The 23,695-nt window shown below is 40.2% G+C and overlaps 2 protein-coding genes across 12 annotated transcripts in view; one reads left to right on the top strand and one right to left on the bottom strand.

Moving 5' to 3' along the window:
• AMN1 (antagonist of mitotic exit network 1 homolog) overlaps positions 1-14,735 on the top strand; it is a 33,181-nt gene extending 18,446 nt beyond the window's left edge. For 7 of the 8 annotated variants that reach the window (XM_064514581.1, XM_026116927.2, XM_064514572.1 and 4 more), the window contains 4 exons: positions 2,490-2,546; positions 6,418-6,529; positions 9,631-9,821; positions 11,556-14,735. In XM_064514581.1, the coding sequence (XP_064370651.1) occupies positions 2,490-2,546; positions 6,418-6,529; positions 9,631-9,821; positions 11,556-11,576 (381 nt within the window). In that variant the 3' untranslated portion in view covers positions 11,577-14,735. The remainder of the gene's footprint in view (positions 1-2,489; positions 2,547-6,417; positions 6,530-9,630; positions 9,822-11,555) is intronic. The other variant, XM_026116921.2, reaches the window with a different exon arrangement.
• On the bottom strand, positions 1,451-23,486 carry ETFBKMT (electron transfer flavoprotein subunit beta lysine methyltransferase). 4 transcript variants are annotated; one of them, XR_010389882.1, is made up of 6 exons: positions 23,360-23,486; positions 20,106-20,548; positions 17,115-17,245; positions 16,293-16,378; positions 15,043-15,259; positions 1,451-1,621 (listed from the first exon to the last, which is right to left on the bottom strand). XR_010389882.1 is itself a non-coding variant. In XM_064514542.1 (5 exons), the coding sequence occupies exons 2-5, from the start codon at positions 20,423-20,425 to the stop codon at positions 15,194-15,196; spliced, it is 603 nt and encodes a 200-aa protein (XP_064370612.1). In that variant the 5' UTR covers positions 20,426-20,548; positions 23,360-23,486; the 3' UTR covers positions 13,459-15,193. The 4 variants fall into 4 exon arrangements, 2 of the variants coding, with proteins under 2 accessions (XP_064370612.1, XP_064370611.1); XR_010389881.1 differs by lacking the exon at positions 1,451-1,621 and adding an exon at positions 8,261-8,975; XM_064514542.1 differs by lacking the exon at positions 1,451-1,621 and having other exon boundaries at positions 13,459-15,259.
• Positions 23,487-23,695: the final 209 nt, after the last annotated feature.

The raw sequence follows: 23,695 nt of genomic DNA on the forward strand, positions 1-23,695 counted from the left end.
GAAATCTTTATCCCATTTCCTACATGCTTTTCTGCCAAAACAAGTTATTTGTGTGTATCAAAACATACAGTTCCCAAAAGACTTTGATTAGAGTCATGCTTTCTCTTCTCCTCTTCTACCCATCCCAAATTAGCAAAGTAGAGAAGCTTATTCTTCTCTCAAAACTATAGAAGAGAACATCAGCATGAATGCTAATTCTTAAAATGAAAAAATAGAATGGAAAAGCTTTTTAAAAGTCAGCTCTCAAAAAAAGCATTATCTCAACATCATCTGTAAGGCTAAGCTACAGAACGTTATTTTTAGATGATGTAAGCTGTGTGGCAAGAGAGTACTTGAAGCACCACTTTTAATATATTTTGAGCCTTTAGGCACTGTGGGTAAGATTTTGCAAACCCTTATATGGTTACAGGCAGGAAAGCCACAAACTTTTATCGCACAATTACCGGATGCTACAGAATAGATGTTAAGAGTAGCAATCTCTGTATTCTCTCTCTGTATTAGGGATGAGGAAGTGGAGAACATCTAGGTGGGCAGACTGTGCTTAGGCAACAGGTGACATTGATAGATCAATGGAAGTACAATCCGTTGCAATACTTGTGTGAAATGAGGCCTTGCCTGTACTTAGGCAAGTGGCTAAATGCTATTATTTAGTCTTGTATCTGAGAATTTTCCTGGTGGCATAATTCTTATAGCTCCATTAGGCAAAACATATCTCTTCCTGAGAAGTTCTGTCTTACCCTTATGGCCAGATCCTTTAGGTTAAATTAGTTTTAACATTGATGTATTTTCATTTGAATATGAGTGTGCTTAATGTTGTAGGGTTTCTATGCCTGTTCAATTTCTGTGTCATGCCAGCCTCACTTTCCCCAGAGTATTGTTTCTCCAGGGCCAGACTTTGCAGTATTTGTCTTTGCTCAGACACAGATCTCTCTAAAAGCTAGTTGTATGTATATTATAGGAATTTAAGAAGGCAGAATTAGCTTTGGTATGTAAGCGGGAAAAAAATTCAAAAGGTTTGTTTAAATGGAAATTGATACAACCAGGAATAGCCTGACTCTAGGCACCCTGTATCCATCTTATTCTTTGTTTATACAAAAGCTCCATGTGTGTGTTGTATGATCAGTGTTTTAAAAGATAAATATGATGGCTATGTCTTGTTCAGCTTTTTCTCTAATTTGTCTAGGTTAAATTAGAGGACAGACTGTATACGTTCTTCTAAAGTCTTAAATTATTATAAGTTGTCTGAAGAAGTACATTCTGCTTGTTCACAAGTGATGAAGCTGATCTGATTGCTTACTGCCAGTGAAAGGGAGAGATCTCGTTGCCTGTTTCTTTGGTCTTTGGTGGTCTTCTCCACTCTGCCGTATGGTCCTGCCTCTGCTGTGCACTCTCTGGCAGCTAAGAAACCTCTCTGAATCAGTTCAGCTTGCTAATCAAGAGAAAACTTTCGTGTCAGAACTGAGGTCGTAAGCAAGTTGCATTTTACTGGACAAAGGAACAGAATGGGAAACAAATAAACACCTTCCTTGTATCGCTGGAGGCTTTGGCCCTGTGTCACATAAATCTGGCACGTTTCCCAACTCTTTCCAGGAACCAGTTCCGGAAGGAAGGTTCTTAGTCACTGAAAAAACAAATATAGAGCAAGGTTAATACTCTGCCTATGACTAGGGGCTTAATGTGTGGACAGTTCTGAAATTCTTTATTAGGGTTTTTTTTTGTTGTTCTGTTTTCTTATTTTACTCTCTTTTTTTTTTTTTTTTGCATAGCCAAGGCCAGTTGTTATTTCAGTCCACACAAGTAGTGACGCCCTGTTCTGAAAAGTGTCAATAGCTATATGTATTTGGCCTTTCTTGCCTTTCTGAGGAAAGGGTAGTTCTTTGCATCTCTCCTGTCTCTTACAGGTAATCATTGCTTCATGGCTGTCACTTTGGTAAGCTTTTTAGTGCCAGTATATGACTAGTTCTGTAAGACTGCTTGTTTCTGGGGATTTGGGCATGTATAACTGGCTTGCTTAAAGATGAGTAGAAGAAAGACTACAGATACAAGACTCCTGTGATTAATTTTCTTTTTTTTACCCAAGACACAAGCACAGCTCTGGCGGTCCTGAAAACAGGAGGAAAACTAGTCCAGCTAGAGCACAAGCGCTTTAAATCATATGAATTAGAAATGCCCATGTCCTTGCCATTATAGTGCACCCACTGTTAAATTAGACAGTGAAGCTGCAGAAATCGTAGCTACACAGCTGGAGTTACCCCAATAGAAAGCTTGGCTGGATCACATGGCAATGAAATGCACCAGTGTTTAATAGACTGAAAAAACATACTTGGATAATCTTTACAAGCTTAGCTGGGAAGAAAATATTGTAATGGTAAACGTAGTTAGTGACTGCAGGGAGAGAATACATTAATATAAAAATCTTTCCCAAATAGCTGTTTTCAAAAAATTGACTTTTAATACATTGCACAAATAACAAAATTGTTTTTTTCTAGGTAACAGATGATGGCGTGATAGCACTAGTGAGTGGAACATGTTCAAAGAATTTAAAGGTAACTTATCTAACCTAATACAAAGAAATGCAAAAAGCAAATATTTCATTTTTAATTATTATATCTAAGGGTTTTTTTTTAATTGAGGTAAGCCTTTATATTTGTGTACATTTGCCCTGATTTTGGTCATGAATTGAATACTTTCTGTCTCTGTAGCAGTGCCCCAGACCAGCTTTTTGAGAACTGCAGTCTCTTTTCAAGATGAGTTTTCTTATTACTGAATGTAGCATGCTCATTTTAACTTGTTTTGTTTTAGAAGAGTGCATGACATGCAAATGGTTGCTTTTCCATTGATTTGTTTTGAGTTATATTTTGATTCTATTGAGCTTTCGGGCACAATCTGTAATGTGGAGAATTTCATGGATTTAAGAAACTAGTTAGCAACTCTACATAAGTAAATATCTAACTCATTAAAGCAACTGTGAAAATGAAGTCCTCTTTGCAGGAAGATTCTCTAGACACTTCGTGATGAAATGATGGAGAAGAGGCATCCCAGAGTCCCATAAATGATTGACTTTTCTAAATAGTAACTTTCTGGTCTGTCTGTATGTTTTTGCTTTCATCAAGTAATCTGATCTAGAAATTAAATGGGAAACAAGTCATACTCTTGCTGGTTTATAGTGGAAGAAAAAACCCCAGCAAAACAAAATAGAAAATCTTGGTCAACTGACAGTATTAACCTGGAAAAAAATAGTACTGTTCTTGTTTTATGTGAAAGGTGAACAGGTGGGGGGGGGTGGCAGTGGGGGGTTTCAGCTGATGTTTCTCTGTTTTGGACAATTTGTTTAGTCTTGATAAATCTTGTGGTAGAGATGAAAGTGCCATTTTTCAGATTGTGGCAGTGAGAGAAATTCTTTTTATACTAGAAATGACTTGAAAATATCTTTGTCTTTTAGCTTGTTACAGCATTAGCCATAACAAAACGTTGACTCCAGATTTTCTAAACAATGCTAAGAATATGCAGAAAGTCTTCGTATCACCTTTCTCTTAGCCAGTCTACAAATATGAAGCAATGTGTATCACTGTAATTTGGATTAGGTCATTCTCAATAGCTTTTAGTACCTGTTTCCTAAAATACAAAGATTTCTTCAAAGAATTTTATTGTAATAAGTTTTGATTATGCCATCGACTACAGCGAGGCTCTATGAAGATTTAGAGGGCCTTGAACTATTTTCGAGCAATGTTGGTGTAATTACTTTGACAGTATTGTCTTCCCTCTTGTATACTATCACTGTCCATGTTTTCCAGAGGATTATATCCTTGCATGTAAGCCCTTTTTCTTTAAGCCATAGAAATTAAGTTCCACTTAATTTCCAGGTATTATTTTTAATAAAAATATCCAGCTTACAAAATGTGGCCTATGGTGCTTCCTGGTTACATTGCTATAGATAAAATTTCTTTGAAGGTTCACAGGTTTTTTTTTGTGCTGTAGGTGGATGCCTGTGGAAGCAGTGCGAAAGAGCAACTTGGGTAGCTGCCATAAGACCCATTTCATGTATAAGGTTTCAAGAAAAGGTGCCTGGTGAACACAGTGTGCAGAAGCAACTAGGAATTCCAGGGACAGGAAAAAATGCCTCTAATGCACTGCAAAAGGGAAGAGGCAGACACAAAGTATTGGAAAACAGAGCAAAAGAGTACAAGGCAGTCCCTTAGACCTGTAGGACCTAAAAACTTCTCAGTAGAGAAGACTGCTGCATGGCAAACTTTAAGCCTATTGACAATAAGCTTGCTTATCTTAGTTACATTTTATAATAACTCTGAAATATTTCATGGCTTTCATGACTATGACTTGGGAAAGTGGCAGAGAAAAGCAATTATAGGTAAAGAAAGTAAAAGAAAGTAGGAATTTGTTTGGAAGAGAAAAGATTTTAAAATGAAGAGTGTCTGATTGTTATGATTACTATCAAGAAGAGGTACAGTGGGATCATAAATATGACTAACAGTGTGGAAATCCTCAGTTTATCTAATAAAATGATTTACATCTGCTAGAGCTTGAGAGCTCCTTTTATCAGTTGTCTTATCCCTCTTTAATTTCTGTGTAGCTTATATCAGGATCATTTAAAAGTGACCAAGTATACAATCTGTGCAAATGAAGTTGTATAAAAAATAGACTTTCTTGCCCCTTGCCATGCAATGTTAGAATGTTAAAATGTTGGCTTTGTTTTTAGAGGAACTAGTAGAAAATTTCAGTCATACCACTTGCTTGATTGGCTTCCCTGTCTGCAAGACTGTGGTCATAACAGCCTGATAACATTTTTAAAAGTCCTTCAGGATGGAAGTTGTATAGAGGGCAATAAGTTGAATAGTAGTATGGATGAACTAAAAACTATACATATATCAGCTTTTTGTATTTCTTGCTTCTGTGAATACAGTTCTTGTTTTTTGTGTCATCATTCTGTATGATACTACATTTATTACAAAAGGTCCCTTTCGTTCGTGTGCCCTTTAAAGCCTTGGAGTTCATCATTTGAAAAGACACTCTTTCACAATAAAACAATTCTTATTCCTTTACCCTTGGCTTCTCAAAGCACATGTTCCCAGATCTCAAGTTCCATTAATTTTGCTATTCTCTTTCTGCATTTTTTGTATGTTACATGTATTGATACAGGAGCCAGTTTAGAAAGTGGCCATTCAACATAAAAAAAAAAAAATCTGTTAAAGCATACAGATGCACACTACCAGGGAGAAAAAAAATGACTGTAGGTGTGGGTGACTGATTAAGAATGAGGAGATCAGAGGCTAGTCCTATGTGATGCTGGAAAAAACATTTTCTCCCTCCTTCCCATCCATAAAAGCAAGATAATACTCCTTCCTTTTTTCAGTCCTCTGTTTTTTCTTGCATTGAGACAGCTCATAGAAGCAAGAAGTGGTTTTTTTGTTGGTTTTTTTTAAACCTGGATAAATGCTTGCCCTCTCAAATCACATGTGACTACAATTAAATTCCTCTTTGAAAGCTGGAATTTTCTTCTGTGAACTTTATATTGAAATAAACATGAGTTTTCTTCTGTAGGCAAAAGTAGCCACTCTAGGAATTACATCTGCACATAAATCTTCAAGTCGTTAGCCATTTGAAGAACCACATCTGATCAGCAGAGAAGGAACTATAGTATCAGAGCATACAAATTTTAAAATCTTATACATTGTTAGGTGATGAAGAAATTTAGCTTAGCTATAGATTCTAAAAACCAGCTTCCTAAGTCAGCAACCACTCTCAGAAAAAAATTTTGAGGGCCCTTGTTAAAAGTATGTTGTACTGTTTCTCAAGGTCTGTTTATAAAAATTAAGTAGCAGTGTTTTTTTAATTAAACAACATTCCTGATCACAGACAACTGCTGACTTTATTCTCTCTTTACCACATGCAACATGTACTAGTTATGCAGCTGCACAAAAATGAAGGAGAGAGCAGGTATTAGTCTAGTCTTGGAAGAGATCTTATACTTCTTTTAGGAACTATATAAATGTATATTAGGAACTTCTAACAGAGACTCATGAGTCCTGCCTTTTCTGGGAAGCCCCAGACTTCAGTTGCGTTCTGCCCTCTTGTTCCAAGAAATTACTAGGAGCGTGTGTGATGCAGGAAAAATGACAGGACTCAAACTCTGTAAAATGTCTTTGAAGAGTTTTTTCACTTGTTTTGGATGTTTGTTTCTAGCTTAGGAAATTTATGTTTTTAGAGTTGATTCTTCATTTTTCCTGAGGGTATCTATACAGGATCACATATGAGGTCAGTGCTCTGAGGAGCAGTAGGTCATAGTTTCTTCTGAGGGGGAATCTCTGATGTGAATAATAATAATGGTTGGGAAAATGAAGTTGTACCTCCAAAACTGTGCATGCTCTCACAGGCTTTTGTTTTTACTATTTTTCGTAACAGGAGATCCACATGGAACGGTGTGTGAATCTGACTGATGTTGCTGTAGAAGCAGTCCTCACTTGTTGTCCGAAGATACATATTTTTCTGTTCCATGGATGCCCATTGATAACAGGTGAGTCAAATTACTTCTGACCACATCTTCTTGCTGTCTGAAAAGTAAGTTATGTTTTGTAAATACTCCCATATAAATAACAAATGATTAGGTAATGTAATCATTATACACTGGGGTTTTTCAAAGCAAGGTGAGAGCTTTGCCTTGAAACCCGACAACCTTCAAAGAGGTTTCTTTCTCTCTCAAAATGTTGATGTAGACCCAAAATTGGTGAGGAGACTTCATGAAGACATTTAAGCATGTTAACCACCTGTGTTCCAAAAGTATGGAACAGCTTCCATTAAAGAAACAGTGGAATAGACTAGGACTGATCAGCTTGAAAGAAAACAACTTAAGAAGGCTTATGATAAAGATCTAAAAAACAGTGAGTGGTATGGAGGAAAGGATACTGAACAGTATTTCTTTCTATAAAAGAATGAGAAATATCAAATAGAATTAGCAGGAACTGGATTTAGAAAAAGGAAGAACTCTTCCTGTAGCAGAAGACAAATCTGTGGAACTCATTGCTGAATGATGTCACCTGTTAAAGAATATTGAACTGGAATTGTCTAGATTCAATCACATAGCACAACTTATATAAAACTTGCTTAGGATGGGTAGCTAAATTTGCTGAAGCCTTAGGCCGCACTCAGATGACATGATGAACTTTTGCCTAGTTCAGTAAGAAAGGGCCCCAGAGCTGGTTCAAGCTGGAAAGATAAGGAAGTTACAAGCAGTCTGCATTCCTGTGTCTCTCACTCTGAAAGGGAGGCTGTCAAGACTTTGAAATAAGGCCTGTGCAGGGCGTCAGGACCTTGAGAAACAAAGCCTCCTTTCACTGCTGGGGCAGTGTTAATTGTTGTGGTCTGGAATTACCTCCTCCTCATCAGGACCTGGAGAGACAACGATGGGGCCCAGCAAGGAGCTAAGGCACATCCATCAGCAGAAGTCGCAACAGCAGAGATAAGGAAAGAAACAGCCTGCCTAGGGACAACAATGGGACCCAATAAGGAACGGGAAGACCCCAGACCTGAATATTGGTCCGAACTGCCATGTGAGGGGTGGAGAACTTAGATTGAAAAGTTACAATTGCCCAGGGATTTCTTTGTTCAGGGTCCCTCTTCAGGGGCACCCAGCTTGAGCTGTAAATGCTGCACATGCGTTATTGAAACTTATTTATTTAATTTCGCTCTGATTTGGCTTTGAACTTCTCAGTGGGAACCTAGGGTCAGACCCTATTATGGTGGCTAAGCGAGCATAATTTTCCTATAACATCACCCATGCTAAAACTATACAGTAGCTCGTAGACTGTCCCAGTACTTGGAAGAGAAATTATTAGAAGGTTAAATAAATGGAAACTACATGTAGCTTAGGAAATTCCCCTCAGCTGAATCTAACTGAAGAATGGAAGGGATCTGGGGAAGGTGTCTTGCATATTCTGTTCTTACTCTTCCCAGGGCACCTACTCATGATCCTTGTTCTCATTGGTCATTCTCTTAGCCACAGGGAAGTCCATTCTCAATCAATCCTCAGTCTTCTCAAAGAAGGAAGAGCCAAAGAAGGCAGGGGGAAAAAGACAGATGAGTTTGGGAGAAAATGAATGAAAAAAGAGATGAGGGCAAGGGTCACTCAGAATATAAAAGAAGTGATGTGAAGGCCTGTGGCCACTAACTAGAGCACAAGCAGTGGTCACAAGGGCCGTGCTGACTATTCATTTATTAAGCAGAAAATAACCAATCAGATCAAACAGTAGTTGAGGGTATAGTGGTTTAATGTCGTAATGGGAGTAGAAATAGTCAGGAGGAAGCAGATATTTCCATTACTTCAGATCACTATTTTAGCACAGCACCATGTTGCTCAACATTGTCAAATGCAGTGTTACTACAGGGTCTTCATCATGCATATCCCAAATAATGTTGATACTAGTGGTTAACGTATAGCCCCACATTTCCCTTGCAATGAAACATCGAACTTATGCCTGACTGGTATACAAAAGTGAAGCCCACAAGACTGTTGAAGAAAAAATCCATCACTCATGACTACATAAATCTGAACTAGAACAGACAGAACTGACCGCCAGGATCCCACTTCTAGTGAAGAAGATCACGCCTAGCCGGTGATGTGTGCTGGCTCAGTTAATTCAGTGTGTGGGCATATTAAGCATCAGCTGTAAGATAGGCCAGTTGAGACAGAGGAAAGTTTCGATGACCATGGAGTTGAGAAGGCTGCAGAGATGGCAGTTCTTGATGCACTCCTTAGCTGAAGCCCACAGGCTGAGTCAGGATCTGCTCAAGCTTGACGAGGCATTCTGCAGCTGCGTAAAGTTCCTGGAGGGATCCCACAGAGCAAGTGCCAAAACCAGATGCCCACAGGGAACCTGTGAGGTGTCTGTGGTGCACCCTGTTAAATGCCTTCTCCTTTCTGAGGGCAGGTAGGGAAATGGCCGACCATCCCCTGGTAGAGGTCTCTGGATGGATAAAAAGTTATCAAAAATTCTGAGGCCCAGAAGCTTATGCAGAGAGACTGGGACAAATGCTGGTGTTGTGGTCAGAGAATGGTTTTCCCTCAGCCTTTCTCCCATACTCCAATTTTCATGCCATTTCTATGCTATGATACTGGGGTCTGGGGAGGGAGCACTGCAAGAGAGGTCAGACTGGGGGTAGGTGTAGAAAGGAGCAGGGAAGAGACTGAGGGAGGGGAGTGCATGCTCTGTGTGGGAACCTGTGCAAAGGGAAGCAGGAGAAGGAGAGTGGAAAAGCACCTGTGTGCCTCTTTTCTTTTTCTTTTTTTCCTTTTTTTTCCTCTCTCTCTCCTTCCCCCCCCCCCCCCCCATTTTTCTTAACTAAGGGGGAGTGGAAGGAGGATAGAGGAACAATAAGAGTTGAAAGGGGATTTCTTTCACTCCCTCTGGACAGCTGTTTGTGGGGCTACAGTTGCCTATTGTGCAGTCTGGGGCAGAAGGAGCAGGGAGGGTCCTGCTGCACCTAAAGGCATTGGATGTAGCAGTGACCACGGAGCTCTTGTGGCTTGAAGTTGTGGGGCGTGCAGTCACGTATGCAAGGGGAGGCCTTCATGGGTGACAGTGATTCTTATTCTTTTTTTCTTCTCTTCCTCTTGGAAAGGGGAGAAGTTGGAGCTGGAGGGGCAGGGAGAGAGCTTCAGCGCAGGAGCTGCTCCTCGGGCTGTGCCCAGGACCGCCTGCCTGCTGACTTGCAGGAAGCTGCCAGAGCCCCCCTTCTCTACCTGCTGGCTCCTGTTGGAGGCAGGATACCAAGGAGGATGGACTCTGGTTTTTATGCACCATATAAGAGTGGTATTGTATTTGAAGGGATTTACAACCTAGTGAACCTGTATTACTGCTCCAAACTGTGTCTGTATTTTTATGTCACTAACATAAAGTGTCATTACAGTATCATAAACAGAGATTGACTGACTGCGGATCGATGAGCAGATCAGCTTCCTCTGACTCTTCTGACTTTGCCATCTCTTTTATTCTCAGTTTTCCAAATACATGATATACTTGCCCATTTTTGCTTGTTTGACAACTGACTTTATAGAGATTGATAAATACATTCATTATATGAAACTAGGTTTTTGACTTTTGCGTCAAAGCGAACTACAAGAAAGTCCAAGGAAATCAGAGAAAAAACAGGCTATCAGTATTATATACTGCTATGCATGCTCAAGAGAGCTGAATTACAACTGCTATGGGAACTGTAACTTTGTCTTTCCTGACCCTTACATGATTAAAATGGCTGTTTTTTAAAATTTGCATTAATGCAATGGCCATACATTTATCGAAACAGATATCAAGAGAAGCCGCTTAACCAGATATGAATAAGCAAACTTGATTTATGATGCAGTGGTAATCAATGCTGATCCAATTTGCCTCTTCTCTGAGAAACATGGGGAAAAAAGTTATTGTGGGGAAATGAACTCAGTCTTATCCTTTTGATTTAGAAAAATACCCTTATGCAAGGAAGTGTTTAAGCTTAAGGGGGAGAAGGGGTGTTTGTTTGTGTTCCTTTATTAAGGCCAGATGTGGCTTGCTTTTTTTAATTGTTGCTTAGTGTGTTTTTATTTCCGTTTATAAGATTAAATTTCTATTTTGAAAATAAGACCATGAGATGATTTTCCCAGCATTTTAGCTGTGAGTGTGGGAATGTCACTTTTTTCTTTGTGGGCACATCACCTGGACAACAGGATCTCAGTGAGTGCTAATGTGAAGATGTTTAACCATCAAACAGTGGTGATATCTGGTCGTTTTGTACTCTATATTTAAAAGCAGATGATCTGCAAAAAATTGATGATTTGTTGTTAGTAGTCCAAAGAAGTTATTTACTGTTTTAGGTTTTAATACAATCTTCTTGCCCATCTTTCTATATCATTCCCATTCCCATCCTTATGTTCTTTGGCTTTTTTCCTTTGCTTCAACTTCAAGCTTCTCATCTTTGTCGTTAGGGCTATTAATAGCGCTGTTTGTAATCCCTTTTGTCCTCTCATTTCTTTGCTCTCCTCGCTCTTTTCTGCATCTTGTCAGATTATCAGTTGTACCAGCCTTATCTTCCAGTTTAATTGCTTTTGTCACCAATGCTTCCTTCAAAGGCTGTCGTGTATATTAGTGTTGTCTAGTTAACTGATGTTTCCTCTTCTTTAAACCCCTGAAAGAAGTTCTGCTTCTATGATACCTACTAAATGTAGGCTAGCTAGAAAGGAGCAACCTGAATAGAAGTTAATCATAGTTGAGTGTATTCATGAAATTCTAAAAAGAAAAAGAGACATTACTCTCCCAACATCTGTCTTTTTTTTAATGTTGGTGATGGTGCTTTACAATTATGTGTCTGAAGAAGGAACTGAATGGTTCTGAATTATTTCCGCTGTATCTAAAGTGTGACCTTCTAATGGCAAGCTAAGCACAAATACAGATATAATTGAATTCTTTTGTTATTTACCTAATTTCTGTACACCACATATATATACCTATATCTATCTATATATATGCATATATTCTGAATGAATAACAAGAAATTCCTTGTTTCTTTTGCAGACCGTTCCCGAGATGTTTTAGAGCAGCTAGTTGTATCAAACAAAATCAAGCAAGTGACATGGACTGTTTACTGATTACTTTGTGTGTGTGTATATATGAGTGTAAGGTTTACAGATGAGAAAGCTGTTTCAGAAAACAGCCACCTCTGGAAAATAGCTGCCCTGCTGGTGACTTTTGTACTGCCAGATGGCTTCACTCCTTGTTCCCGCCAGAGGTCTCTGTCGCCATTCCAGTCCTCGCTCTCTGAGTCAGGGCTTTGTAGTGTCTCTGCTTAGAGCCTGGTCTTTTTTTGCATCACTGATCATATTGCATTAAGAAGAGAGTTAAATTATAATTAATATTACTGTATCATCTCTCAGCCTCCTTGAAGGATCAGATTAGGCTACTAAACATCTTACTCTTTGCTACTTATACAAACACACTTTAAATCCCTGTCCTGAGTTTATAATCTGAGAGGGTAGTCACGATTAAAAATACCAAGCACAGTAACACTTATGCAGAAGTGTCTGTAAAGTTAGGGTTTATTTCTGAAAAAAGTGAGCAGACAAAACTAATAAATGGAGGTGGCATTACCAGCAATGCAAGTATATTTTAAGTAGTAACAAGTAGTCTCCTTTCATGATGTACTTTGCTGGGTCTGGAGGAAAAACAGTAGATACATTTATTTATGGTGTTACTGATGCTGCAGGTTTCTTTTTTTATTTACCATCAAATACTGGATTTTTACAGTTCCAAAAGAACAGTCTGTGAACATAAAAACATAAAATTGTCTTGAAATTATTGTGGTCATTTAAGGAATTTCAGAATAGTAGTCATGACCAATAACAGAATTCTGTATATGGGTAAATACTCATTTGCTTTGGCTTTTGCCTGTATTCCTATGTAAAAATGTTTAGCGGGGACAAAATGCTGCTCCTTATAAGCATAGCTGAGGGTGAAACAGGACCAGACATAGGCTCTGAGCACATGAATCTCAGGACAGTAGAGTTCAGCAGAGTATGTGTTCTGCTGTATGCAGTTCATTACATCTACAGTGGCTTACAGATATTGAAAATATATCTATTTATGTATTGTTCAATTGTAGTCATATTTAAAAGCAAAGTTCCGTTTTTGAAGTGTAGACAAGTTTCTTACATGATGTACCAGGGGTCTTATCACAATTATAAGTCATACTTAGTGGGTCTGTTGAAGCAAGAAATGTCTAGTGAGTCTTTTATATGATTTCTACATTAAGCTTAAAAATGCTAGTCATTTTGGTGTTACACAGGGTGGGGGGTAGCACACTATGTTGATACTCTGCATCTGGAACTAACAGGACTTAGCTGGGGAGGTCTTACATGAATCTGGTGACACTTAGAAACCTGTGAGGTTAGGCAACCATTAGGAATATGTTTACTTTATAATCCAACACAACACTGTCACAGGCCACACTCACTTTAGGTGTCACAGAAATAAGAGAGTCTTCTAATCTATTTAAAGTTCATGTCAAACTGCATGGAAGATAGTAATATGTATATATATGTTACTATATATATGTTGCATCAGTAATATTAAAGGATATTATGAAGTCTGACAACAATCTCTGTTCTTCTGTTGGTTTTATGGGTTAGGGAAGAGCAAATTCTATTTAGTAAAAGTGCTAATGCATAATCATTTTCAAACTCAGGGGCCTAAATTCCTAACTCTGGGTCCATGCAGTACTATGTCTCAGTGCAGAGAGGACTGTGTTCCCACGATAGCTATAGGTATAACTTCATCAGCGCAAACCAGTCCTATAGACAGAAGTTGCTGGTTTTGCTACATTAGTGTACATAGCAACTAGCACCTAAAGGCTGCAGTTGCAGCAAATTGTTGGACCAGATAAAGGCCTAAGAACCTAAATGTATACTTAGTTTTAACCATCCAGGTTTGAAAACTGGCTTTATTCCCTTTTTTGTCTAAAGACGATTTGCATTGTTTCCATATAGGTCCCTGTAGTTCAGTAGGTAGCAGCGCTGACATGCTCAGTCATCTTGTCAAACAAGTAACACATAAAGCTAGCTGTCCTTGCTGCAGGAAATGTGCTGCAAAAAGAGTAAGTAGACTCATAAGATATAACTCATAAGATAACTGAAGGGGCCTCAGGAGGTCTCTAGTCTAACTTTCTACCCAAAGTAGCGCCAGCTCTGAGCTCAGACCAGGTTGATTATGGCTTTATCCAGTTGGAGCTTGAAAAACTGAAGAGGACACAGCCATGAACAACCTCTCCTTGCAACCTGTTCCACTGTTTGACTGTTCTTACAGTGAAAAATTTCTTCCTTACATCTAGTCTGAACCTCTTCTGTTTCAGCTTATGGCCCTCATCTCTTGTCTTCCTACCATGCACTGCTGGGTAGAGCCTGGCTCCATCTTCTTGATAACCTCCTTGTAGGTACGGGCAGGTTGCTGCTATATCCCCCTGAAGCCTTCTCTTCTAGAGGCTGACCAAGCCCAGCTCCTTCAGCCTCTTACTGCAGGGCATATAACCATAATATGGAGCAGTAAGAGTTGTCAGATTGCCATTTCAAGTGCTACATCCAGAAAGAAAATTACAAATGGAGATAAAGCAGCTAAAGATGGAAGACCACCAGAGTTTCTAACAGTAAAGGAACCGTAAAAAAAAATCCTATTTGTGGGACAGTGTTACTTCTAGTCTCACAGGCTAACCTGGCCTTTTTTCCCCTTGTTACTGGAACCCTGGCTTTGTTACAGTGATGGTAAATAGAGTTTACGTTCTTTCCTTAAAAATGCATGCAGATGTACTGTGTTCTCCTATCAGCCCTTTCTAAATGTATAACTTTGTGGTGTATCTTCACCTTGTGCTTGAAAGCCTAGAAAACACAGAGATGAATCATAATGCTGTATTCTTAAGTTTGGAAGTTAACATATATCACTTTAAATCCTTCACTGCCAGAGGCTGAGTCTGCTCTCTCATGGATTTGGTACTATCATAATTCCACTGAATTTTTTTTGATTCAGGTTAAATCAGAGTCAGTTTCAATAAATGTTTACAAATACTGTTGGAAGTGGGAGAAGAACATCATGTATAGCCTTATCACTTCATATTCTATATTGTATTTGGATGTTGTTACCCTTGTAAATAGTTGGATGAGAATATTCAAGTATTGTTTTGAAGATTAAATTTTGTCTCTGACTGGTTCAGATAGTTTTAAAAGCTTGTTAAATTATGTATTCATGGCCACATACATCAGCATGAGTTCATAATCCTCCCACCTCATAAACACCATGGTTTTCTGAGTGACTGTCACAAACTTTTTCACATCTTTAAGCTTCTACTATACCACTTGGTATTTGGATAATTGTAGATGCAGTGTGTTTCATCCTTCAGTTATTAGTTCTTCATCTCTTGCTTGTTCAATAATAGTTTACTGCAAAAGTGCTAATTACTGCAAGACTGCTCTGAAAACTTTGGTTTCTTCATCAACTTGATGCGTACACAGACTCTTACCTGCGGATGAAGGGGGTTTTTTTATGCTGCAGGTGTTTTCTTCACAGTCATAGGTGAGGATGGTTCTGGAGATTGTTGCTCAGTATCTCCTCAGGAGGAGAAGAGAAAAATAATTATATCTAACTTTTCTCTCATTCCCTGTTCAGAAGCATCATGAAAAGAAAGATTTCTTCATCCTGCACCAGGTCCCCATCGTGGCAGGCTGCCGTTTTTTTCCCTGCAAAGTTAGGGAGTGTAGATCATTTGAATGTCCTCGCTAAATGCTAAAGTTACCCTGTAGCTATTAGTACTTACTCATTTCAGTTGTTAGTAACTTTTATTTTGGCCAGAGTCAAGTAGCATGTGTTAGAATTATGCGTGGCTCCTAAATGATCACTCTGGGGCTTAAAGGAAGAGTTGACTTTATTTTAGAGGGGAAGGAGGAGACCCAAATTAGTTACAATCAGAAGAGATATCCAGGTAAAGAAAGAGCAAGGCACTTTGAGTTAAGTATAATATGAGCTAATAATCTAGCAGAGAGTGTTTTATGAAGGACAGCAATAATTTTGTCTGTAAATAAGCTGCAGAAGTCTGAGAAGGGAGTGCAATTATCTTTCAACCACCATCTTCCTCTGTCCCCACAGCTGTATAGTGGAAGTCTGAAATATTTCACAATACCATCAAAGAGTGAGACTAATACATTAACATACATGAAAGACATCAAGCATGCAAACTCTTGAGCATAATTTATCTTTGGATTGGCACTTCAGTGCAGGCCCATTCAAATAAAGTTTGCCTGTAGTTTTTACCTCAAACAGAGCCAAAGCCTTGACACATATAACTGAAACTAGTACAGGAGAGGATCTACAGAGGATCTACTGGTCTACAGTGCATCAACAGACCTGTGTCATGTTTAAGTCCCATTTTCATTTTATACACTAAAAAAAAAAAAAAGTCAACCAAGTGAGACCAAATTCATTATAAAGTCAGCTTTAACAGCTTTCTAAGCTATTTGAGGGCTGATAACTCCAGACGATACTTGATGTTAATCCACTGTTTTCTTGTCTAGTAGATTCAGGAAGTGAATATTCTACAATTTTGTGCAATTGACTGTGAATTCTGTGTCTTAAAAACTCATGCCTGCCAGGATCACCAATCAGCACTTTAGTTTGCCGTATCCTGATGCATTTCCTCAGCCAGTGATGAAGACCATCAGCCAGTTGTTCATCATAAAACATATCCCCTAGAACAATGAGGTCCCAGTTGCCCACCTCTGAATTAATGATGTTCTTAATGGTGATGGGGAAGGGATTCAGATGGTTCAGTTCACAGTTTAAGATCATTGCCATTCCTGCAACTGAAGAAGAATAAATGAAAGTTAAGTTTTAGGATTCTGCCTTCCAGCCCCATTATGAATTTCAAACACTTTGACACAACTTTCAATTTCATCTCTTACTTTTGTTTATCCTATCTAGTGGTTTCCACAGTTTTCATTATGCATCAAAATCTAGCATAAAATGGTGGAATTTTATCCTCATCACACCCCTGCATGGGGAAGAGCTATTCCATATTGGAAACCAATGGCACTCCTGGATCAAATCAGAATATCCAACTGCCTTATCTGTGGATACATTTCCTCCGTAATCAATGGGTAATTAAATTATAAATAAACTGAATGCAGAAGTCATTTAAGGGAAAATAAAATCTGAGAAAAAAATAGCCAAATGTAGGCCCTAACATATGAACCTGCGGCAAAATGCTATGCTCAGGTCCTAGAGAGAAACCAATTTATCCACTAGCTCTTGGAGCTCTCTTCCAAACCAGCTGTGATGATGTGTAGGAAACATTTGATAGACACTTTGCTGTTTATTCATTCTAAAGAGCTGCTCACATGGAGGTACACTTCGCGTAAGGAAGCCTGGTACAACCCAGCTTCTAATAGTGGCAAAATCCATTAATCTTTTAGGAATTCTGAATTAGCATATTTGGAAACCAAATTTCTCCCAAATAGGTCAAATAAAAGTTAATGCTAAATATGCTTTAAAAAGTAATAAAGATCTTTACAGAGATTAAAAAAAAAACCAAGGTCTTACTAGGGTCAATGTCGTTAGCAAGGACTTGGGATGCACCACTCATCACAGCAGCTATTGCTGTTGCTCCACATCCACTTCCAAGATCCAAAACTGATCGCCCTTTAACAACACATGGATTATCTAAAATATACCTGAATTCAAAAGGAAAACCGTTAAAGCTATAAACATGTTTATGCAGATTTCTCAGCTTTGTATTACACTGCATGAGTGTTCACATCATACATGTAATGAACCATGATATTCTAGAAGATACTATTATTCCACATATGCTGCTGGCACATAGCTCCTTGTTTGTCTCTGGTCATATAAAAATCAAAAAAGCTTTCTCCCTTCCTCTTCCCCCACAACAAAAAATCCAACCAAAAGTAAACAACATTTCATTTCAGTCAGCTCATTCTCTGACAGGTGAACTTATGTAACAAATGGACACAAACTGCAACATGATTAAGATGCTTGGTATCAAAAACAGGAAATGGAAAACTGTTGATAAGGATTTGCAGAAATTGCAAGAAATTGACCTGAAGAAACATGAAGATGGATTTGCAGTGAATAGTCCATCCTCAAAAGAGAAGGCCTCCCCATGCCCTACAGTACTGCTTATACAACTACTTGAAAGATTATTTTCTCCTCTTTCTGAGTCATGCACTTTTACATATGCAAACACTTCTAGTCTGCTTAACATTGTTCCTGAGTGGCAACAAGAAAATGAGAATACAGCAATGGTGAGCAGAAAGAATATCTTGACCTAGTCACTGATACCTGCCAAGAGGAATCAGCAAGCAAAGCCTCTAGGCTGGAAATGCAGAGGAAGAACTGACACAAGGCAAGCAGTAGTTAAGATTAAACACTGTGGGTCATATTCCCATTATTGAGTGTTCAGAACTTAACTAAAGGCCTAGAAATTCAGTTGTTTGTAAGGGTGCAAAGCCTTAGGTGACAAATTACTATCAATTACCATTATGTCTGTTAAACTAGAAACATGAAAGGATTCTACGTTTGTGTCATCTCCTAGCATGGAAGACGATGGCTGACTGTTGGCACAGTCACAGGCTGCTGGTAAGCACAACTTTCACAGATATTCTAATGTAGAGAACTGTAACAGAAACATTAAGATTGGTGTAAATGGCCAATGAATGTGAATGTCCAGGCACAGAAGCACCAGAAGGAATGGCAGAAGTAGGCCTAGTGAGAATATCAGCTGTTGCTGGAACCTAGATCCCAGCACATCTATATGCAGCTTCCCAGGAAACACAGATTGAGAAAGAAAAAAGATACCCTACCCTCAGACTAAAACAAAGGTGCAAAGCATTAAGAGGTAATGGCAGGGAGGCAAAGATCAGGACTGAAGCTATAAAATACTCAGATTAGGGAACTAGGAGACATGATGAGGGCTTGACATTCCATGCCTCTCATCCTCTGTGTCATCACAAGGAATCTTGACTGGACTGTGTGCGTGGACGCACAGAGCTTGGTGCTTGTGAGTATGTGGCTATGAGATGAGTGAGTGAGACTGGTTTAGCTTTATTAAAAATCTCCTTTTTCTCCTCTAAGGTCTGGCATTCGGCTTTACCACATTGTTATGCTGCAGCATTATTTGCTACTCTTAAGATGTACAGAGATGCCTCTGATTCTAAGAGCACCTAGGAAGGGCATCTGTGCAGAGGCTTAGCAGCTCAGCTGTCTGGCAACACTCCTCCTGTGGGCTTTGGTCCTTTGAGGACAACCCACAGTTTGCAAACAGGTTGGAGGGCAGGGATCGGATCTCCATGGAAAGTGCCCTGCTTCCTCTTTCCATAGAAAGAGTCTATACCTGCATTTGCAATGACTTTCCTGCAGTAATGTGTTTAGAGTGTTGTCTGACCTAATACAGTTAAGTGCTCTGTTTCCAGCTGAGTGGTTCCCAAGTTACCTCTAATTATCATGGCAACTTAGAACAGCTGGAACCTACTGTCTACCCTTGCACGGACAGAGTACATTATGCTGATGCTAGAGACTGGTGTCAGACATGCTGGGTTAACAAGGTGTCTTAGGTTACTCTGTGAGGAATAGTCTGAAATAGTAAAATTCTGATGCTGTGGAAATGCCGATTTTGAAATAAGCATTGCTACAGAAGCAGCATGTTTTCATGCGCCTCTTATTTTTTTTAATTTATTTTTACTTTTCCAGGTTATGCAAGTAATTTCTGACATTCCCATCTTATCAAAACAAGTGCATAAATGGTAGTCAATCAATTAGTATTGCTACCCAACTACCTGGACATATGAATCATATGGTAACAAAATGTATAATTACCTTACCTAATTTAATTATATGATGTTTAAGAGCACTCTAATTCATCTAAATGGCAGGCTAATCAACTCACAATTTGGAACTGTAAGACTCTTTCCTGGTTAAAAAAAGCTTTCCTGTTTCTGCTTTCTTGCAGAACAGTAGTTCAGATCTTCCCCTTTTATCTGTGTGAGGATGACTGACAGTTTGTTCTTTTCTGTAACAATTAGGAACTTTTTCTGCTGTTCAAAGTCTGATTTTACAGGATAAAGGAACTTCAACTAGTTCCTGGGAAGCAGGAATATCAAACACATTTTGACAGTAATTGGCCAGAATCAAAATGCAGGTTCTTATGTGACTAGAAAACAAGGAGGATTCTTTAAATACTCATTTACTGTTGGTCTGTGAGCACTGAAACAATAGGGCTGCTGAAATCCTAAATGAGGAGACTGGTTCAGGTTAACCAGCACTATGAAGTGCATCAGCAGACCAAACACACATCCATACACCTGTTTGTCTCCTACAAAAAAAAAAAAAGGAAAAAAATTGTGTTACCACAAAATGGAAATTTTCCTTTTTGGATTGACAATGAATGATATAATAGGTGCTAAAACTTCACTTCACTGCCAACCAGCAGAGATTGCTGCTCTACTGAGTAAGGTCTGACATGCTAGCCAGCAGTGGACCATACTTTTCAACTTCAGCGGTATGTGTGGTGCATACCTGGACAGGGCTTGACCTCCTGGCCAGTAAATTGCCCAGAAAGGGTCCCCATAAGGCCACAGGTCAAGTTTTTCGTGCCAGAACCTGCAGCGAGGGGTGAGGAGGCGCAGTTGTATCTCTGGTGTGAGGTTCCCGCTGCTGGTGATCTCTGTGTTCTCCTCCAGAAATGCTCTCATCTCAGGGTCCAAAGACTTGCCAGCACTCCAGTGACAGCAGCGTTTCCAACCCAGAGAAGGGCTTCCCTTCCTGCTCCTCCAAGCTTTGGCAAAAGCATTCTGCCTGCCCAAGAAGAGGAACTGCTTCCAGCCATGGAAGGCCATGTCTCTGCCAAGGACAACTGCTCCTGAGAACAGCTTGTAGCACAGATTATCTGAGGCAGGTGATGAGGGAGAAAGCTTGAAACAAACTCACAGGATGTTGTTTTTCATAGTAATGGGCAACAACTGAAAGGAGAACAAGGTTATGTAAGTGATATTTCAGTGACTTCAAGGCTATGCACCACCAGGACTTCAGGAAGAGGAGGTTGGTGTGCCATTGTACAATCATGAAAGGGTGCTTTGCCCCTGCAGTAGAGAGCCTTTGAACACATCCAGTGAGAAACAACTGCTTAGCAGGAGAGCTGTCAGAGCTAAAAATTAAACATGCAGCCTTTTAACATTTCCCTCCCTCTGCCTTGCAGACATACACAGAGCAGGCTACTCCCATATAAGGTTTTTCCATCAAATCCTTAGCTTTCACAGTAGGGCTCTGGTATTGCAGGGACTATAGACATAGCTAAGGTTATCAGGAGGTTGTTGGGGAGGAGTATTTATAGGTTTTATAATAGTGATAAGTCTTTAATATTAAAGCATCATTTTATATTGAAGGTTAATTAAATTAAAGGATTTCCTCAAATGACTTTCCTTTCTCCTTCAAATTTGTCAGAGTGCCTGCTCTAAAATGACAAAACTTGGTCTAAATCAGAATACTCTAATTCGCTGCATTTAGAGCCCATACTTTAAAGGATCGGATAGTCTTACAGTATAGTAGTCTCATGTGGATATTTTCGTGTAGAAGAAAGTAGACCTCCATCTACTGCTCCCTCTCAGATAGTTTCTCAAGTTCACAGAGGTAAACATGCCCCAAGCTGCCTAAAGCAACAGAAAGTGAATCCAACACATTCCAAAAAACTGAGTCTTTAGAAGTTGAGGCATTAAGACTGGATGAGTTCAGACTCAAAGGCCTTTTGATGTCACTCAAGGCCAGTTTTAAAGTCACAAGTAGTGAAGAAAAGGAGAATGGAAAGCTGATGTGCCAGAGTTTAGACTCACTTAGGAAACAGAACAACAGACAGACACCACACTCAGGTGAGAGATGAATGAAGAAGAGCAAGCTTTACTATGCTCCTCTCATCCACCATCTCCTGAAGTCTCTGGGTCTTCCTTATACTGAACCTGACAGCATCTTTACCAAGGGGTGGCCAGAAAACAGAAAAACCAACTTTCTGCATTCCTGCTTAGATCTCCTTTATCCATCCTTTCCTCTCTCATTGTCTTTTCTTTCTTCTCTTGCCCTCAGATTTCTTTTCAGTAACTTGGACTTGATTACTTCAGGGAACAACTTTTGAACCTCGCCCAGAGCTGATGACTAGGGAAGCAATTAAAATCTGTGCTTTAAATAGTACTCTGGCATAAGTTTTCCAAGTTTTGGGACATTGAGCAAGACAGGGGGAAGGATCTTTGTTTCCACGTAGCAACAGTACAAGAAAAAATAGACACAGGACAGAAACTGTACTCTGTCTTTGCTATTGTTTCCTCTGTTCTGCAGAGGTTTTCAAGAAAAAGCAGAATGATGCATAAAGAAAACCAACTTCAGCCCAAGCCAATTTTTTCACAATGCAAGAGTTGTGACCAGTTTCACCATCTTGAACAGTATAGATTATCCTTACAAAAAGTACACTGACAAAAAGATGATAGGAAAAATATTATTAAAATAAAGCCTTCCTTCCTTAACACTTCAAAATTGATATGATATGATTTAATTTTATTTTCTTTGTCTGTATCATTAAAAGTTAATGTGATTTCAGAGGCATTTTTGCTGTGTGCTGCCTTCTGCTTCAGGTGCTGATTTTAATCTGATTGCTTATTAGAATGGTAAACCGTGAACTAAACTCCTGCGATGCTTTGCTATTTATGCCAACAGTCCAGCTAAATCTCTGTGAACTTCCACTTACTCGACTGTTTGAGTAAACCATTGGCTAAAGGCTTTGTGTGTTTATTAAAAATACATGACTGAATATTTTGCGTTTTTCCACATTTGAGAAGGCCACACAGCAGAGTCCCTGTTATTGATGAATGCAATTAATGAATGCCTGCCCTCCTGAAGGCACAACTACGTAATCCCCATCTGCTTAAGGAAAATGTGGAGCTAACTGACATCAGTCAGGGGTATAAATCTTGTCAGCTAATGCCATATGCTGTTCTCCTCCCTACCCCTGAACTGCCGCAAATTAGCAGAGCTAAAATTTTTTATAGCCTGTATTTTGTGTGGCCTGTCACGATAGTCTTTCATAGCCTTAAACTAGCAAAACTGATGAGTTGGTTGATTAACAGACTGATACGTCAGGTTTCTGCCTTTAAATTCACCTTCTGCAGAGAACATACCAGCCTGGAGCTTAGCACTCAAAATGCTGAACCGAATTTAACCACATAGCGCAGAAAGCTGTCAGGACAGACATGGTTACATCTGACATCCTTGGCCTCTCCGTTTTTTTGGGATTGAAATTCAGGGGCAAGGAGAACGCTTTCCTTAGAGGACAGAGGAGGAAAGAAAAAAAAAAAAAAAAAAGCGATTCGTGGGAAACTTAAGCTTTTGGAAAGAGCAGCAGGGCCCTGCCCATCATGCAGTGATGCCGGGTACGGCACCAAGGCCCAAGGCTGCCGCTAAAGGAAGGCACAAATCAGACCTCGTGACGCACTTTCGGGTCCGTCAGTGACCTGCCCGCACCCGGGGGATGAACCACCGCAAAAATTACCCTTTTCATTCAAAAATTCCCACCTTTTTCTCTCCAGGCTGACACCCCCGCTCCCCCCGTCCCGGGGAAGGCCGGCGCCGGCCCGGGGAGGCCACAGCAAGCCCCACCAGCCCGCCGCAGCGCCGAGACCCTCATGGCGGCGCCAGCCCCAACGGCCCGCCGCGCCCCCATGGCCGCCCGCACCGCCCCCCGCCAGGGCGGGACCGCGCCGGGGCCGAGGCCGGGGCCGGCTCACACCTACCTGCTGCCGGCCGCCGCCGCGTCGCCCCGGTGCGCGCAGGCCGCGCCGAGCCAGGCTGGGCCGGGCCGGGCCGGGCCGGGCCGGGCTGCGCTGCCTCCTCCTTCCCTTAAAGCGGCAGCGCCCGGGCGGCTTTGCCCCCGCAGGCTTCTCTGGTGCCCGGGTCGTTTCCTTAGCGAGGAGCCGCTGCGCGGCCATTCCTGCCTTTCCCGGTTGAGTCCGGCTGTGGTCGGGTGCGGAGCCGGCCCAGACCCCGAGGCAGGCGCTGAGCACAGCACGGAGATCTTCTTCTCTGCCTTTCCACATCAGATCAGGGCCACTACCAAATCAGTTCAGTAT

Source organism: Dromaius novaehollandiae, chromosome 1 (genome assembly GCF_036370855.1).
Source record: "Dromaius novaehollandiae isolate bDroNov1 chromosome 1, bDroNov1.hap1, whole genome shotgun sequence".
Taxonomy (NCBI): Eukaryota; Metazoa; Chordata; class Aves; order Casuariiformes; family Dromaiidae; genus Dromaius; species Dromaius novaehollandiae.

What these genes read in the sequence shown, in the direction of transcription:
- ETFBKMT (XM_064514541.1), bottom strand. Translation starts at nt 20,425, where the DNA reads ATGGCCTTCCATGGCTGGAAGCAGTTCCTCTTCTTGGGCAGGCAGAAT. An exon ending in GGAGGTCAAGCCCTGTCCAG is followed by an intron (nt 17,246 to 20,105) that starts GTATGCACCACA and finishes TTTTGAATTCAG; the next exon opens with GTATATTTTAGATAATCCAT. An exon ending in TGCTAACGACATTGACCCTA is followed by an intron (nt 16,379 to 17,114) that starts GTAAGACCTTGG and finishes ATTCTTCTTCAG; the next exon opens with TTGCAGGAATGGCAATGATC.